Genomic DNA, 20,904 nt, shown 5'->3' with positions numbered 1-20,904 from the left:
AGTTCCAGCAATAGTTTCTTGGACAATGTTGAATCTGAGAGTTCTGGTGCATTGAGGAAGAGGCTAGTAGCTAATAGACTACCTGTTCTAACACCAACAAGTCGTGAAAGTGGAATAATAAGCATCAGTTCTCTTAATGATATTGCCAGCAAAATCATTGAGAGAACTGATGCTCCAGTACACACACTACACTTGGTTTTGCTGGCAATATCATTAAGAGAACTGATGCTTATTATTACACTTTCATGACTTGTTGGTGTTAGAACAGGTAGTCTATTAGCTACTAGCCTCTTCCTCAATGCACCAGAACTCTCAGATTCAACATTGTCCAAGAAACTATTACTGGAACTGGACGAGGAAGCAACAGCTGGTGGTGGTGGTGGTGGTGGTCGTGTTGGTGGTGGTGGAAGTCCCGTGACCACCGAGGAGAACAACAAGAGACAGTGAGTCATGGCAAGACAAACACAGCCGGAGACGAGCAGTAGATTACAAGAAGAAGCTTCTGGAACCTTCTCCCCATATCTGGTAGGAATCAAAGGTCGCCAGAAGTAAATGATATGGACGAGAGGTCAAGTAACGCGTGTATATTAAGAGAGAGAGAGAGAGAGAGAGAGAGAGAGAGAGAGAGAGAGAGAGAGAGAGAGAGAGAGAGAGAAGTCGAGAACGCCGAGGAGAAGGCGAGAGACGACAGCGAGAGAGAGCTGTCAGACCAGAGGGTCAAAATGGGCGCACCGTGCGCCTATCTCAAGACCAGTAAGTGTAGCCAGACAGTTGTAATGCAGTCACAGAAAATGTTGGTGTCATATTTTGATAAGGAAAAATGGTTATGTGTAGGTTGTGTAGGGTGTTGTTTTGATTGGAAGGTAAATTGTAGGATGTGTTAGGATGTATTTTATCCTTGAATTTAAATTGCGTAATCTGAGTTGGATAACGGGAACAATGTGAAGAAATCTGGAACATTAGAAGAAATTAAGTGAAGAGAGAAATGTGTTATCAATGAAGTTATTGTGTGTGTAATGAATTTGAGTTCAAGATATAATGTGGCAGAATCTGAGGCATTTGAAGGTGGACCTTGCGTGAAGAGAGTGATTAAAATTTCGTGGTTTTCGTGGTTTTATTTGTTGTCGTAAGGGTCATAAAGTGTAAATGTTTGTAAATAATATAATTAAGTAAAGTTTATATATATATATATATATATATATATATATATATATATATATATATATATATATATATATAAAAAAACTCAGGCGTTCCCTTGAACCCACAAAGCATTCTCTAAGATTAGGGACGCAACAAGATCGTGCAACTTGCAGACACGACATATATATATATATATATATATATATATATATATATATATATATATATATATATATATATATATATATATATATATATATATATATATATATTACAGTCAAAACCCGGAATCAGTCAAAACTAGTTTTAACTAGGTATTTTCAATGTGTTGGTGAACAACTAGTATTACCTAGCCAAAACTAGTTATACCTTAATGTGTTTAGTATAACTAGAAATATCAAAGTTTAACTAGTTAAATCTAGTTTTATCTGATTGTTTAAGTTAAAACTAGATTCAACAACGGTACTGAATGTCAAAAGTAGGTGAGGGATATGACCACTCGTTTGAGTACTTCTGTTTAAAACAACTGCAATGATATTCCGCAAATCTCCTTTTCCCTTGTCAACATCTGGAATTGGTACAGTGACATTTTGTCCCACACTTGCTGGAGGGTGAGACGCATCAGATACTGTCTTCATTCTTTTTGCCTGCTTTTCCAAACTAGTACTAGCTACTTGCCTAACATGTGATATTTGTGCTTCAGAATTACATTTTAAACATATAACATTAGATCCAAAACCATCCTTGCCGCTCTCAACGTTTATTCCACAAGATTCGTGAATATGTGAGCCACACTTCGAACAGTAGTGACCTTCATTTATTTCCATTTCACACACACACAACACGAAAACACTTCACTTCTATTACTGGATCGTGAATTTATGTCATCTTGATTTGTCATCTGCAAAGCAACATTTGATTCCCCAACAGTGTCCTTGTTTACATGTGCAATTAACTTCTCCAAATCCTCCTCATTATTTACAACTTTAATCAATTCTCGTGGAATGCATGTTGTTGCAAGGCCAAGCCTTGGTTCTACACCAAACATTGCTTTGTATGGGCTTCTATTTATACCAGAATGATGGGCTCTGTTCTTCATAAATTGTACAAAGCGTAATCCTTCGGACCACCTTGCTGTATCATTGTCTTTCATCCATCCACTTAACATATTTTCAATATCTTGATTTGCCCGTTCCACAGACCCTTGACTTTGACTGTCTTGGTTTTCCATGCACAATTTTCAACTCTGGCCACAAAGAAGCTAAGAACGTTATAACACTATTTACAAATTCTCTTCCGTTATCACTCTGTAAAATACAGGGTGCTCCAAATGTTAAAAAAATATCAACAAGGTGATAAGCAACTTCTTCAGCACGTTTACATTGCAATGCACGTAGTATCACAAATTTAGTTAAATGATCTTGATAAACCATTATGAATTTATATTTTCCATCTGCTTGTGTCTGCATATCAATTAAGTCCACTTGACACCGACTATTTAGCTCTGAGTGTAAGATTGGTTTGGAAACAAGTCCTCTTTTCTTTTTATTTTTCTTACTTTGGCACACTTCACACATGGTCAAGAAGAGCTTTATCATATCGGCTGTCACATTTGCATATTTCCTGCTAATTTCACATTTCAGTCTATCTCGACCACCATGACCGATTGCTACATGAGATGTCTTAATGACTTCATAAATCTCGGGAGTAGGAACGTAATAACGAACTTCGTCGTTTTTACTTCTTGCAATCAGTTTTAGAACACCACCAATTTCAATGACATCAAACCGCTTCAGTCTTCTGTACTGTAGAGACGTTTTCTTCCTAGCAGTTTTAGCCTCCTTTACCTCCTGCAGCAGTGAACCGTATTTTTCTGCAGTAAGTATGTTGTAGTGTGATTCTTGTTGCTCGTCCCACTTCAGTATGGTCTGTAAAAACATAGTCTCCCATTCAGTGTCAGCTGCCTGGTTAGGAGGGTGGTCAGGAGGGTGTTCAGGATGGCCAGGTGAGCTCCAAGTTGCCATCTTGTAATGGTGGCTCACGAACAACTGACAGGTGAAGTAAATCAGTGAACCAGGTAAATGAGAATGAATCCTCCCCTTCCCACACCCTAAAAACTATGATAATATTGTGACCAATCATTAACGCCCACCTCTCCACTGTAAGGCCGAACTGCCACTTTCACTTTTAGTCTAACCTAGTTTTCCCAAACTTAACAATTGTTAAAACTAGTTTTGACTGAAGTGTGTAGGTAAAACTAGGTGTAAAATACATTTCGTGTTTTACCGAGCCTTTATGTTAAGAAACTAGTTTTGCCTAGGTAATACTAGTTTTTACAAACAATAAATTATACTTCTACTTCTGACTAGTTGAAACTAGTTTTGGCTGATTTTGGGTTCTGACTCTAACATATATATATATATATATATATATATATATATATATATATATATATATATATATATATATATATATATATATATATATATATATATATATATATATATATATATATAACTACTCTCTTTATCAACATATTATTCTTATTGTTTTTTGTGTAGAAAGGTGACCTCACATGAAGTAAATGACTGGCATTCTGGCAAAAAGCCACAGCTAATATGTTGGAATGAAAACGTTCCTCTTCCCTTGTAAAAGAAAAAAAAAATCCAATATTTCAACACTTTAAGAATAGAAATAGGAAAACCAGATATACATTCTTTTTTTCTGGAGACCTTTTTACACGTGTATGTTTTGCCAGGTGTCCTCTACCAAGACTGCTCGTACACATCATCACACGACTAATGTTTCTCTCTGAACTCTTCCATTCAATGCATCCACCTCCACCTTGGTCTTCTCCCGCGTCTCCTGTCAAGTACCTCTATAACGCCTCTCTTCACTGTATGCCTCTTCCCTTCTCGTGACAACCACTACAACTGCAGAGTCTTACATGTTTTCCTGTCTCCGTTCATATTTTCAATTCTGGGAATACTCTTGTGGTACTTTGTCTCACATTAAATATTCAATCTGACAGTGAGCCATATTTGTGTGTCACCCTCTCTCAACCCTTCCTTTATAAATAGATATGGTGATCTTTAAACGTTTTATATTTCAATCTTTCTGAATTAGCTTCTTCAGTGAGATCAATTTCCTTGTGCGCTAATGCATTATTAGTTCATATAACTCTGCCGTGCCACACAATTAGTATAATCTCATTCTGTAAATACTAATAAACTTACAAGGAGAGTTTTTTTTCGTAATGGCTGACTTAGAAATCACTTTGAACTTGTCCAAAACAATTACACCTTTATTTACTGTAAATGTGGCGGCTTCTTCAATCCTGACTGACACCAGCTGGAGCCTACTTATGTATTGTAAAGGAGAAGGTTAAGGACTGTGGAAATGATTCACCTCTCATACACACACACACACACACACACACACACACACACACACACACACACACACACACACACACACACACACACGCTCTTGGACATGAATTGTTGTGGTAATGTGGTAACTCTCGCAATCAGGTACATTGTTGCACTTCCTGCTGTCCTTCCCCGCTTGTTGTTGTTGTTACTGTTATTGTTATTATTATTATTATTATTATTATTATTATTATTATTATTATTATTATTATTATTATTATTGTTATCATTATCATCATCAGTATCAGCCCTGTCAAGTTTTGTCCCTCTTTTACACTGATTACACAGATTTTGATCCCTGATATAAGCCTCCATTCTGCTCGCTAAAAAGCCCTCCCCTCCGCTCTCTCTCTCTCTCTCTCTCTCTCTCTCTCTCTCTCTCTCTCTCTCTCTCTCTCTCTCTCTCTCTCTCTCTCACCAGTTCGAGAATAAATTTAATCTTTTCATGAAAAATATCCAACAAAAATTAGATTCATCATGAGTTTAATTTTTTCACCTTTTCAAAGAACAAATTAGCACGTTTTTCTTTCTTTTTGTTGATATTTTTACCGAATTTTCTGATCGATTTCAATAGTTTCACTGCTGGAGCCAGACAGAACGTTTATTATTTACAAGCTTCTTTTATTAACGTTGTTTATATCGTCATTGTTGTCAGTATTTCTTTTTATCCAATGTCAAAATTATATTTATCATTTTTATCATTATTATTTATATCAACATAATCTTTATTATTATTATTATTGTTGTTGTTGTTGTTGTTGTTGTTGTTGTTGTTGTTGTTGTTGATATTACCTATACTCATTCTTAACATGTAAAATACACATATCCAAAATAGCCAACTATCTTTATCATTTATATGTTTGCAGTACGTTGTATAATATCTCACAAACTACTTCATTTTGAAAAATATTGAAGATGTCCTCCAGTGTGCGGTAAGCATATCTGTTCCTGAGATTTTGTGTCTGGGTACAGCGCTCCACCACGTGTCTTTCTGTCTGTATTGCACCACAAGTACACAACCGCTCTTCAGGTGGTAACCGACCCCGGCCACGCCTATTCCATCGCCCAGTCTCTATGGCTAATGTGTGGCCTGACACTTTAAATCTTGTAAATTCAAATCTATGAAATTCATTCAGGGTTTGCCTCCGAGTGTATATATCATGAGTAGTCAAGGTAGGGTTGAGATCTTTATACACCACACACCTCGATGCTACTGACTCTCTGACACAACTTTTGCTTTTTCTAATAGTACAGATACTTGTGGTATTTCACTCTCTATTAACTCACTCACAAAATTTCCTGCTTGTGTATTTGTTGCAATTACTTTCCTGATTGCAAAAGCAAGTGGATCATCATCCATACTGGACCTTTCATTCCACATTTTTCTAAAAAACTGATGTTGTCTGTACTTAACAAAATCAGGAAGAGACGGGTAGCCTGACTCCACATAGCAAACATAATTAGGTGTTGTTTTCCTCACCCTCAGCAGCTGTTTCAATGCCCAATTGTAAAGCTTCACCACAGGCTTGATTGATGTCAGCACACACCCACGACTCACAGCCATACACGAGGGACGATAGTAATGCTGCATCGAACACTCGTCTCTTCACTATAAACGGAATATCATTATTCTTCTTCAAAAATGAAATGAATTTGAGCACATGACACAACTTATTTTTGGCATGTAACTTTACGGACGAGGTTACAGAGCCATCACTCGTGAATGATGAACCTAAGTATATGTAGCTGGTACAATGCTCTACAATCATCTCTCCTACTTGAAACGGCTCAACATCACCTGCTCCACCGTTAATGACAAAAAATTGGGTTTTCTCATTGTTTACCTTCATGCCATATTCTCTACAATAGTCTTTTAATATCCTCAATTTCTCGTACATGTTCACTCTACTTGTCGATAACAAAACTGTATCATCCATAAACATTAATATTTGTAACCACTCTATAAAACCTTCTGGCTGACATTTCTCTTTGATAGTTCTTATTAACATATTGACAAAAATAATAAACAACAAACAAGAGGTTGGAGAGCCTTGCCTGACCCCCTGTGTGGATGTCAACAAAGCAGAGCCGATAACACTTTCAGTGGTGCGGTACATGGCCATTATCGCTGCCAGCATTCTCTCATTCGTTGCCAAAGAATATTTCTTACTTTTTTTTCATTTTCATATATATTTGAATGTGTCTGACATTCTGAAGGAAGAGATCCGAATGTTTGTTTTATCTTTTCTTGGTTTTTGAGTTGAACGTATTTCTATTTCTCTCTCTCTCTCTCTCTCTCTCTCTCTCTCTCTCTCTCTCTCTCTCTCTCTCTCTCTCTCTCTCTCTCTCTCTCTCTCTCTCTGTGTGTGTGTGTGTGTGTGTGTGTGTGTGTGTGTGTGTGTGTGTGTGTGTGTGTGTGTGTGTGTGTGTGCGTGTGTGTGTGCGCTCACGCGCACGATTGTTTGTATTTTCAGAAAAGTGGATGTTTAACTATTCTTGCCACACACAAGCAAATCGATAAGTACTATAATAAGACCCAGATTGGAATATGCAGGAGTTGTATGGACCCCCTCATAAAAAGAAACACATAAGGAAGTTGTAGAGACTACATAAATGGCTACAAGTTCCAGAATTTGAAGGCATGACATATGAGGAGAGACTAAAGGCTATGGATCTACCAACCCTGGAACAGAGAAAGGAGAGAAGGGATCTGATAAATTGATTAACGGAATTGTTCAAGTAGATAATCAAACACTGATACTGAGAGATGAATATGACATTCGAAGCACAAGATCGCATAGTAAAAACTGAGGAAGGGAAGATGTTTGAGAGATGTTAAAAATATAGTTTCCCGCAAAGATGTGTTGAGACTTGGAACAGTTTGAGTGAGGAAGTTTCTTTTTTAAAGAAAAATTGGATAAGTGTAGATATGGAGACGGGGCCACACGAGCGTAAAGCCCAGGCCCTGTAAAACTACAATAGGTAAATAAACACACACACACACACACACACACACACACACACACACACACACACACACACACACACACACACACACGGCAGTGAGTAGGTACGGGATGTAAATCGAGGAGTTGTGACATTGTTGTCCCGGTGTGTGGTGTGTGCCTGGTCTCAGGCCTATCCGAAGATCGGAAACAATGAGCTCTGAGCTCGTTCCGTAGAGTAATGTCTGGCTGTCTCGTCAGAGACTGCAGCAGATCAAAAAGTGAATTACACACACACACACACACACACACACACACACACACACACACACACACACACACACACACACACACACACACGGCCCGGTAGCTCAGTGGTTAGAGCGCTGGCTTCACAAGCCAGATAACCGGGGTTCGATTCCCCGGCCGGGTGGAGATATTTGGGTGTGTCTCCTTTCACGTGTAGCCCCTGTTCACCTAGCAGTGAGTAGGTACGGGATGTAAATCGAGGAGTTGTGACCTTGTTGTCCCGGTGTGTGGTGTGTGCCTGGTCTCAGACCTATCCCAAGATCGGAAATAATGAGCTCTGAGCTCGTTCCGTAGGGTAACGTCTGGCTGTCTTGTCAGAGACTGCAGCAGATCAAACAGTGAATTACACACACACTCTTATGGTTGTCCATCGCTAACGATGACGACGTCTCTCCTTCTCATGGAGAAGGAGGAGAGACCTGCGCAATGAATGGATTTAGGTGACAGAGAGGGTGCGCATTCCTCAATACCACACTCTTGACCACCCTCAACTGGTGCTGGTGGCATGACGGGTGCCAGGACGACCAGCGGCTGAGGATGGCTGCAGGAGGTGGCCGGAACTTACTGGTAAACCAGAAACACCGCCCTGAAAAACGCCTCCTTCCAGGCGCTGCTGGAGAGCCCACAGTGGAAGACTGTGGCCATCCTAGACTGTCATTTAACCCATGACTGGAGGATGCACAGGAGGTGGAGACATGCAGCCTCCAATTCCTCACCTGGAATTCTCCAGCCGAGTACCCGAACGCAGTTTAGCCGGCTGAGCGACGCCGTTGCCCGGGGTGTGACCACTGCTGTGCCCAAAGCAGCTTCTGGGAGCCATGCGTTCGAGCTGGGGTGTACGTGGGGACCAGGGTAATTCAGATCTCCCGTGACATTCCGGGGCGCCCATCCTCTTACCAAGGTGCTCCCCCTCCGTACACCCCCAGACACACACACACACACACACACACACACACACACACGCGCGCGCGTACGTGGGGACCAGGGTAATTCAGATCTCCCGTGACATGCCGTTGCGCCCATCCTCTTATATAATAATAATGATAATAATAATAATAATAATAATATATATATATATATATATATATATATATATATATATATATATATATATATATATATATATATATATATATATATATATATATATATATATATATATATATATATATATATATATATATATATATATATATATATATATATATATATATATATATATATATATATATATATATATATATATATATATATATATATATATATATATATATATATATATATATATATATATATATATATATATATATATATATATATATATATATATATATATATATATATATATATATATATATATATATATATATATATATATATATATATATATATATATATATATATATATATATATATATATATATATATATATATATATATATATATATATATATATATATATATATATATATATATATATATATATATATATATATATATATATATATATATATATATATATATATATATATATATATATATATATATATATATATATATATATATATATATATATATATATATATATATATATATATATATATATATATATATATATATATATATATATATATATATATATATATATATATATATATATATATATATATATATATATATATATATATATATATATATATATATATATATATATATATATATATATATATATATATATATATATATATATATATATATATATATATATATATATATATATATATATATATATATATATATATATATATATATATATATATATATATATATATATATATATATATATATATATATATATATATATATATATATATATATATATATATATATATATATATATATATATATATATATATATATATATATATATATATATATATATATATATATATATATATATATATATATATATATATATATATATATATATATATATATATATATATATATATATATATATATATATATATATATATATATATATATATATATATATATATATATATATATATATATATATATATATATATATATATATATATATATATATATATATATATATATATATATATATATATATATATATATATATATATATATATATATATATATATATATATATATATATATATATATATATATATATATATATATATATATATATATATATATATATATATATATATATATATATATATATATATATATATATATATATATATATATATATATATATATATATATATATATATATATATATATATATATATATATATATATATATATATATATATATATATATATATATATATATATATATATATATATATATATATATATATATATATATATATATATCTCTATCTCTCTCTCTCTCTCTCTCTCTCTCTCTCTCTCTCTCTCTCTCTCTCTCTCTCTCTCTCTCTCTCTCTCTCTGTGTGTGTGTGTGTGTGTGTGTGTGTGTGTGTGTGTGTGTGTGTGTGTGTGTGTGTGTGTACTTACAAATCATAATTAACTTAAACTCCTCTCCCAATTTCTTCCCCCCACACGCCCTCCCTCGTGTTCTTGTGAATTATTCGCCTAGAGAATAATTGACGAAATTTCACTACTATCATCGTTATGTTGAAGTCAACTTCCCATATAACTGATCTAATATTTTCCACTAGATATGTCCGTTTCTACAATTAATGGAATGTAACTTAAATTTCTGTCATAATTTTAGTGTTTAAGTCGAGCATCATGACATTCGGACACGAGGAAGACGTTCCACCCACCCGCCACCCGCCAAATTTCCTCATTCACTCAGTCACTGTGTGCTTTGTGTAGTGGGTGGTCATTAACCATTGTAAGTACTGCGTACTCGTTTTCCCTCCCTCCCCACGGTTTAGCATCATCCAAAGTGAATTAATACCTTTTATCTATATAGTGCTAAATACTCAGTGCTATAATTATATCATCTATTTTTTATTAATGATTAATGATGCTCAGATCTACGGACGGCAGAAGCTGTACACCAAAACACAACGTCCATCACGCATTCACCCCTCCCTCCCAGTGATTTCTATAATGTTTGGTTTCGTTTGCATACATAAGATTCTTGTGTAGTGTTTTATATTCTTATGCGAACTAGGAAATATTTTTAGCTACACAGTGAAAAGCGGCAAATTCAATTAATCAAACTTTTAATGGTTAGGTTAGGTGAGGCAGGTTATTGTTACAGACCCGTGAGCGAAGCGAACGCACACATCAGTTAAACCTGTGGCCGCAACACTGCATTAAACAGCTTAATTAGTCTTATATCGGGGGCCGTAATGTCCAGGGTCATCTCTCTCTCTCTCTCTCTCTCTCTCTCTCTCTCTCTCTCTCTCTCTCTCTCTCTCTCTCTCTAACGGTTTGGTCCATTTCAGGAATGCATGCGTAAGAAATATTTGCTTCATAACAATCAGTTGTAGTTACTTTGCTTATGTGCAAAATTTAAATACTAAAATTCTTAGTACTGTTGCCTTATGTTAATACCTTTTTAGTATAATTTTACTGCACAAATTTTGATGAACTCAGAATTGAATAATGGTATCTTTATTTCATTAGATGATTTTAACAGTCACAATTTCTACGTTATTCGTGATGCTGTTTTAGTGATGAAGTCATGATCAAAGTTTTTTCCTTCATATAGGTACGCTTTTATTTATTTATTTATTTTTCTATTTAATTAATTTGACAAATGTATGATCCTAGAGTTTTGTAATTAGGTACATATTGATCCGTAGAATAATATGTATGTACTAGTGGTTAGCGCGGCTGACTCACTCAGGAGATACCGGGTTCGATTCCCGCGAAAGGATGGATAAAAATAGCTGGGCAATTTTTCCTCCACACCCTAAGCTTCTGTCCACCCAACAGTAATGGGTAGTTGTGACACCGTTTCCTGGTAAGGTAAGCTGTGGTAGCCCGATGTCACAGTAGCCCTGTGTTCCGAGGTGTTGGATTCAATCCACCACAGGCTCAAAGGCCAATGAGAAGGGAGATGAGCGCTCGTGGCTACGTACGCACTGCAACAGCGCATGCCCCCAACTTTACCTTTACTAGGATATGACTAATATCAGAATCTATCCATTTTTTTTACACATTTTGTAGCATGCTAACGTACTTGCAATTTCACCAATGTACTCCACGCTTGCAGATATTCTACCACCAAGCGGAGCGGATCGCTTCTCAGAGAGAAGGAAATTCCAAGGACCACGTACTGTAAACGGGTGACACACTGGGAAATTTTGGGAGTTTACTTCAGGTACGGTTGTAAACAGTGCTTGATTGCATATATATATATATATATATATATATATATATATATATATATATATATATATATATATATATATATATATATATATATATATATATATATATATCACTGTCAGTTCACATTAATGCATCACAATTCCCTTACTCTAGAACTGTAGGAAAGTATATGAATACCATACTAACAAAATGAGTGGCACTGGTCTTCATGTATGTTCAATGTGTTCCTTTGAGAGTTATGAATTCAGGAGATTTAAATCTCATGAATTGCGAATGCACAGAAACAGCCCGGATTTTAAAATTTCATGTTGCTATGAACCCTGTGCATATTCAACGAAAAGCTGGAATGCCTTTAAAATGCATGCATCCAGGTATCACACTGAAAGAAACACAAACTTGGATGCAGATAACCCGCTAGCTGCAGTTGTAGACTTTTCTTTTAATGATCCAATGATCGAGACTTTAGTAGACAAAGATGCAAGTAGTTTCAATGTAACAGAAATAAAAAATGCAGAATTTGCTCTCAAACTAGAGACAGCACAAAATTCCACAGGTGTCCATTGATACTATAATAGAGCATACATCCCAATTGATTTCACATCACATTTCAGAAGTAGTTAACAGTGTTAAGACTCATTTACAACCAAAACTGTCATCTGAAGACTTGAACTTTGTAAACGGATTTATTAAAGATGTTAAACTTAGTAATGTTGAGAATGAATACAACAGAAAAAAGTACTACACCAATTATTGTAACCTCGTACAACCACAGGAAGTACTCCTAGGAACAGAGTTTAAAGCTGTTAAAGGACACTTAAGAGAAGTGAAGAGGTATGGATATTGCATTCCGTTGCACGAAACTCTGCAGGCTTTAATTAATCTCCCTGAAATAAATGCAGCAGTTTCGACTCCACATTACTCGGAATCCAGCATGATGAAGGATGTGTGTGATGGAGCGTACATGCGTACACATCCATTGTTTAGAAAGGACCCAAATGCTCTTGCCATAATTCTGAATCACGATGACATGGAAGTTGCTAATCCCCTCGGGAGTCATGTTAAAAAAAATAAACTGGCAATGTTTTATTTTTCTCTTGTGAATATTCCACCGCAGTTTCGTTCCAAGTTGGCAACCATTCAGCTAGTTGCTATAGCTAGAAGTAGGGACCTTAAAAAACATGGAGTTGACAAGTTATTGGAAAATTTTGTTTCCACACTGAATGAATTGCAAAGCAAAGGAATGAAATTCAAGGTAGGCACATCAGAACGTCTCATGTATGGAGCCTTAGTAATGGCGCCATGACACCCTTGCAGCTCAGTGGATAGGGGGCTTTAAAGAAGGAGTAGGCTTTGCAGTGAAACCATGCAGAACTTGTAAAATAACACAGACTGAGGCAAGGACACAATTCTCTCTTGAATCGAGAGAACGAACCCTGGTAAAACTCAATGAAAAACTTGAAAATCTTGAGTTGGTAAGTCAAAAGTCTAAAGAATACTGGAGTAAAATCTGGGGCATTAAATCAAAAAGTGTGTTGTGCAGGATAAACGAAATCCCTTGAACAAGTGCCTTGTTCATGATCCAATGCACATTTTAACTGAAGGAATTGTTCCCTATGAAACAGCAATAATGCTACATGAATTCATTTTTGTAAAAGATTATTTCACACTTGATTACTTGAATAATCAAATAGACAGCTTCCCTTATAGTTATTTGGATAAATTCAACAAACCTGAACACATAGAACGAAAGAACTTACTAGACAAAAAGCTGAAGCAAACCTCAGCTTCAATGTTGACAATGTGCTATATTATGCCATTCTTAATTGGTGAGAAGGTGAGGGAAGCGATGAGCAATGGAAGAATTTATATAGACCTATGGTAACAGTCATGAGCATGACGTTACACTGCATCATAGGAGAAGGAAAACTCTGATATAAAACCACCTGCTGCTTTATAGGTTGTGTCTACATATTTAAGGCTGTATCACACGTGCACATTTTCCTGCGACATCGTGTTGTGCAACATCATTTCCGACGACCTGCCGTCCTCGGAAATTATCAAAGACCGTCGTTTATTTTTCTGCGACTACAACAATTAAACAATTGTCTTTGATAATTTCCAAGGATGGCAGGTCGTCGTAAATGTTGTCGCAGGAAAATGTGCCTGTGTGATATGGCCTTAAGATGAATTGTAGGAGAAGGATCACTCTATTAAACAAATAATTAAGTGAGGGGGACAGGATCCCCTACACTGTATGGTCTCCCAGAAACAGTGGGCACACCACACACAGAGAGTGGAGTGTATAGACACCCTTAAAACCACTAGATTGCGCCCTCTCTGGGGTGTACCCTTTTGGCCTAGGTATATAGATGGATGGATTGTAACAAACTAATGAAAAAAAGTAAAAAAGATAAGAAAAAACATGGAAGGGCAATTTAACCTAAACCTATCGGAATTATTAAACGCTTCATATCAGTCAGTATCTATGATGCATTTGTGTGTTCCATTGTGTGAAGCATATATGTATGTATGCATATATGTCAAAACTGATTTACAACTGTCTCAACTTTATTCCTAAAAATGCTCCAGAATGCCAGTTTTCCGTATTTGGTGTGCTGATCGCATCATAAGGAAATCGGTTGTGTCAGTAGCAGAAATTGAAGAACTAAAGAAAAAAAGGTAAGAAAATTTATACATGTGCAAGTAATCTGCAATGTTTATTTTTCTTTATTTCTTTCCAGATACTTCCTTGACGCTATTCAATAACAGATTGGCTTCCAGACGTCCTTTTATCAAAACTTTTATTTCATCAGATAGTCTTTGTCCCCAACTATTACTGTATATCAAGGTTCCCTTATTTTTGTATTATTTAGTGGGGTTTTCTGTGTATTTTAGAAACGTAATGATGGACACCCATATATGCAACTGCTCTGCCCATTTTGCGTATAAATAGTTTTCAACAGTTTTTCTTTCAACAGCAACACAAAAACTCGGTTTGGAGTTGGTAGGACCTACGAAGTTAGTTCTAGCGAAATGTGGTACAGAAGTGGACGACGATGAGGTGTTGGAAGAAATTGCTGATGAAGTCTTACTATTGTTGGCTGATGGAGAAACTTATACACCATCTGTAGCTCAGCAAATACCTGACTCTACTCGAAGTTTGGTAACATGTACTACAGGCGATGTACTTCAACCCAGCAGGAGTGCAAGTGACAACGAAAAGGCAAGCACAAGTTCAAGTGAGACAGAGGCATATGCCAGTCACAAATCATGTAACACATTATGTAAGTACGTCATAACGTTTTTCATTGTAAAGAAAGATATGTTCCTCACTGAAATAGATGACCACACAGCTTGTTTTAGTAATATTTAGAATATGGTCTCTTGTTAAAGTTGAAGCTTTTATAGGAACATACTTCCATCAATAAATTTTATATTTAGTTAGAGGGAAGCATTACTTTACAGGTAGTTTTAACTTGTTGTTCTGTCAAAAGCCGAGTCTACAAGCACCATGACATGACACAATTAGCAACTTTTATGCTTGCTTTATTGCAGCATTGCCTCTGCCAGAACTCTCACGGGCAACCCGAGATGACTTACAACAGGGAGATAAATCAAGACGGGTCTTGTTGCAGCTGATAGAAGAATCCAAGAACTACTACATGAAGTATTGCCCTCTGCTTGATGAAAACCCTTAAGCTAAGGTTACACTAGCCACTGCTACCCTGGGCCCAGCCTTGGGCCTGGGACGGAGGCCAGCCTTATGCCTGGATTTACAAGGCAAGTGGTTACACACAGCCCAGCCCCAGTCCTGGGCACTCTTGATCTTGATTTTGATACTTGGTGCGCCGATCTAAACAAAGCGCATCAGACCTCAAGATGGCTTTTCTAGGAGACTATATATGGCCTCTTGTGGCCACGCAATGGACTTTTCAACAGAAGCCATGTTTAAAACCTTGCCCTGCAGCGTGTGTTTGTTTACATCTGAGGATTTCCCAGGTCAAGCGAGGGATGATGTTTTCTAATAATTTGTGTGCAGCTAATTATAACTAATCATGCATGAAAATAAATAAATTGCATATATAGTGATATAATATCTAGATATTTTATTATTTAGGAAAATTTGGGTTTAGTTGTTTGCGTGAATAATATAGTCTCTTAGTTTCTTGTGGTGTGCCCAGGCCTAGAGCTGGGGAGAAAACGGTCTGGCGCGTCCACTCAACTTTGCCCTGGGCTGGGCGATTTAGCCAGGGCTGGGCGCCCAGCCCCGGCTAAATCGCCCAGCCCAGGGGTATCAGTGACTAGTGTAACCGCACCTTTATGCGGCATACAAGATTATTGAAGAGAAGATGTTAGCTGCTTACCCTAGTATCGAGAGGGAAGGGAAACATAAATGGGTAAGATTTTTTCTTTTTAATCTACAATACACACTTCCTTCATAAATGTCCACTTTCAATGAATTCTTACGCTGTGAATACATTGTTTAGTGTGATAACGATATTTAATTCCAACAAATTCAAATAAATTTTTGAGCCCATATACACTTTTGTGGCTAAAAATGGCAATAATATAAAAAAAGTGAGGATAAATTCGTGAATCCTTCCTAAAGTGGCAGAATAGCCACCTCGACAAGGCACACTTGTACTGAGTAGTTGAAGTTATTTGTTAATTCAAATATTCGATATTTTCACATTCATTTCAGAGCCAGTATGCGAAAGCACTCAGTCAAAGTATACGCACAGAGCGTTTTAGACGTAAAAGAAAAAGCCTTCCTGTAACTCAAGAACAACAGCTGCCCCCTAAAAGATTCACCATGGGGAAGCACACAGTTAAAGACGCCAGCAGTGCTCTTCCAGAAGAAGAGTTTGAAAAGCATGTTCTTGAAATCCAGAAGGTTTGGAATACTTCAGCAAGCAGTAGCTCACATGTAGATATGCTGCTTAGGGAATCCTACTGCAACAGAAGACAATGGTTGCCATATCTACCAAATGGAAAATTGGCACCAATACTGGAGAAATTCCCATGTTTTCAAGAGTCAAGCTATGTAAGTAAAGAAATTATGTTAATCCTTGTTGTTTTGCATGCAACTATTAATTTCATTTCGTTTGATAACCATTCCTTCAAATTCTGTTGTTGATGATTTTATTTACTTATTTCTAATCCATAATTTCGAACAATAGTGTTTGATTTTCATTTTTTGTAAATGACAATCTTTTGGATATTCTTTTTAGGTACTGCGTGAAGTGGAACGCATGTTGCTATGTGAAATATCAACATGGAAAGACAGATTGGAGAAAATTGTAGAGACTCTGAGTGATCAAGTACCTTCTAGTACACGTAACAATGATGGAAGTGTTTATTTTCTTGTAAATGTGTCAGTTTATTGGGTACGTGACTATACACTTGCCCCATCTGGCATGTTTTCTATATAAGAATGCATTTACGAGAATTTTTTTTTTTAAAGTTTATCACACACACACACACACACACACACACACACACACACACACACACACACACACACACACACACACACACACACACACACACACCCGGTAGCTCAGTGGTTAGAGCGCTGGCTTCACAAGCAAGAGGACCGGGCTTCGATTCCCCGACCGGGTGGAGATATTTGGGTGTGTCTTCTTTCACGTGTAGCCCCTGTACACCTAGCAGTGAGTAGGTACGGGATGTAGATCGGGGAGTTGTGACACACACACACACACACACACACACACACACACACACACACACACACACACACACACACATATATATATATATATATATATATATATATATATATATATATATATATATATATATATATATATATATATATATATATATATATATATATATATATATATATATATATATATAATATAACCCCTTGGCGTACGTGGGGACCAGGGTAATTCAGATCTCCCATAACATGCCGGGGCGCCCATCCTCTTACCAAGGTGCTACCCCTCCGTACACCCCCAGACACACACACACACACACACACACACACACACACACACACACACACACACACACACACACACGCGCGCGCGCACGCAGTGAAGCTTGCGGCAGGAACACACCATCCCTATAAGTAGGTGAGGTGAAGGTATTGACATGTTAACATTACAGGCACTTACAGGCTAACATTACATTACATTACATTACAGGTGAAGTGAGGTGAGGTGAGGTGACGGTATTGACACGCTAACATTACAGGTACTTACAGGTTAACATTACATTACATTACACTGCATTGCATTACAGGTGAGGTGAGGTGGGGTGAGGTGAAGGTGAAGTGCTTCTTACATGCTAACATTACACTACATTTTTATTTACAGACTAACATTACATTACATGACATTACTTTTAATTAATGTTTGTCTGCATTACATACTACATATACATTGCATCACATAATATACACATACATTACATTACATTACATTACATTACATACATATATACGTTACATTATACATTACGTACATATACATACATTATTTACATATACATATACATTACATTACATTATTTACATATACATCATTACATTATTTACATATACATTACATTACATTTACATATACATCATTATTCATATAATCTACATTATACATACATATACATTACATTATATACAAATACATCATTACATCATATACATTACATTACATATACATTTTACATTACATTCCATCACACATATTAGAGATATTTTACATACATTACATACATACATTTGACAGGTACTTACATGCTAACATTACCTCACCTCACCTCACCTCTAGACACACACACACACACACACACACACACACACACACACACACACACACACACACACACACACACACACACACACACACACACACACACACACACACACACACACACACACACACACACACACACACACACACACACACACACACACACACACACACACACACACACACACACACACACACACACACACACACACACACACACACACACACACACACACACACACACACACACACACACACACACACACACACACACACACACACACACACACACACACACACACACACACACACACACACACACACACACACACACACACACACACACACACACACACACACACACACACACACACACACACACACACACACACACACACACACACACACACACACACACACACACACACACACACACACACACACACACACACACACACACACACACACACACACACACACACACACACACACACACACACACACACACACACACACACACACACACACACACACACACACACACACACACACACACACACACACACACACACACACACACACACACACACACACACACACACACACACACACACACACACACACACACACACACACACACACACACACACACACACACACACACACACACACACACACACACACACACACACACACACACACACACACACACACACACACACACACACACACACACACACACACACACACACACACACACACACACACACACACACACACACACACACACACACACACACACACACACACACACACACACACACACACACACACACACACACACACACACACACACACACACACACACACACACACACACACACACACGTACGTGGGGACCAGGGTAATTCAGATCTCCCGTGACATGCTAACATGCCCATCCTCTTACCAAGGTGCTACCCCTCCGTACTCCCCAAGACACACACACACACACACACACACACACACACGTACGTGGGGACCAGGGTAATTCAGATCTCCCGTGACATGCTAACATGTCCATCCTCTTACCAAGGTGCTACCCCTCCGTACACCCCCAGACACACACACACACGCGTACGTGGGGACCAGGGTAATTCAGATCTCTTGTGACATCCTCTTACCAAGGTGCTACCCCTCCGTACACACTGCTGCTGCTGGTCGGTCTTCCTCTTCTTCTTCTTGGTGGTTTTGGTCTTCTTCTGCTGGTAGTGATCCTCTTCTTCTTCTTCTTCTGCTACTGCTGATGGTGGTCCTCTTCTTCTTCTTCTTCTTTGCTGCTGCTGGTGTACCCTCCTCCTTATTGCGGTCACTACGTGGACTACCAGATACTGATTCTCTCCTATCCTATCCTGTCCTGTCCTAACCTAACCTAGCTAAGTGTTAGCCTACTTGAGTGAGTCAGTATGGCAGTTCTTGTAGATCCCAGCGTGGGGGGAGGGGTGGGGGAGGGCAGCTCTCCCCTGGGCAGTGGATGACCTCTGAGTTTTTGCAAGTTCCGAGAGGGTTTCGAACCCACGCTTCCCTCACGCCAATCCAAATGTCATCACCCTACCCACTGAGCCACGAGGACCCAACACACACACACACACACACACACACACACACACACACACACACACACACACACACACACACACACACACACACACACACACACACACACACACACACACACACACACACACACACACACACACACACACACACACACACACACACACACACACACACACACACACACACACACACACACACACACACACACACACACACACACACACACACACACACACACACACACACACACACACACACACACACACACACACACACACACACACACACACACACACACACACACACACACACACACACACACACACACACACACACACACAC

At 37.4% G+C, this 20,904-nt stretch overlaps 1 protein-coding gene and 1 long non-coding RNA gene across 2 annotated transcripts; both read left to right on the top strand.

The window, feature by feature from the left end:
* The first annotated feature begins 14,441 nt into the window (after positions 1–14,441).
* Positions 14,442–15,862, top strand: LOC123501126. Its single transcript, XR_006673565.1, has 3 exons — positions 14,442–14,866; positions 15,166–15,471; positions 15,743–15,862. It is a non-coding gene; the product is annotated as an uncharacterized LOC123501126 (long non-coding RNA).
* A 675-nt stretch (positions 15,863–16,537) lies between these two features.
* Positions 16,538–17,619, top strand: LOC123499748. The gene is made up of 3 exons (XM_045248201.1): positions 16,538–16,584; positions 16,890–17,231; positions 17,419–17,619. Exons 2-3 carry the CDS (start codon positions 17,001–17,003, stop codon positions 17,617–17,619), a joined length of 432 nt encoding a protein of 143 aa, XP_045104136.1. The 5' UTR covers positions 16,538–16,584; positions 16,890–17,000.
* The last annotated feature ends 3,285 nt before the right edge of the window (positions 17,620–20,904 follow it).

This window comes from Portunus trituberculatus, chromosome 8, assembly GCF_017591435.1.
Source record: "Portunus trituberculatus isolate SZX2019 chromosome 8, ASM1759143v1, whole genome shotgun sequence".
NCBI classification, from domain to species: domain Eukaryota; kingdom Metazoa; phylum Arthropoda; class Malacostraca; order Decapoda; family Portunidae; genus Portunus; species Portunus trituberculatus.
Note: the sequence above shows the minus strand (reverse complement) of the source record. Positions and strands in the feature narration are given on the sequence as shown.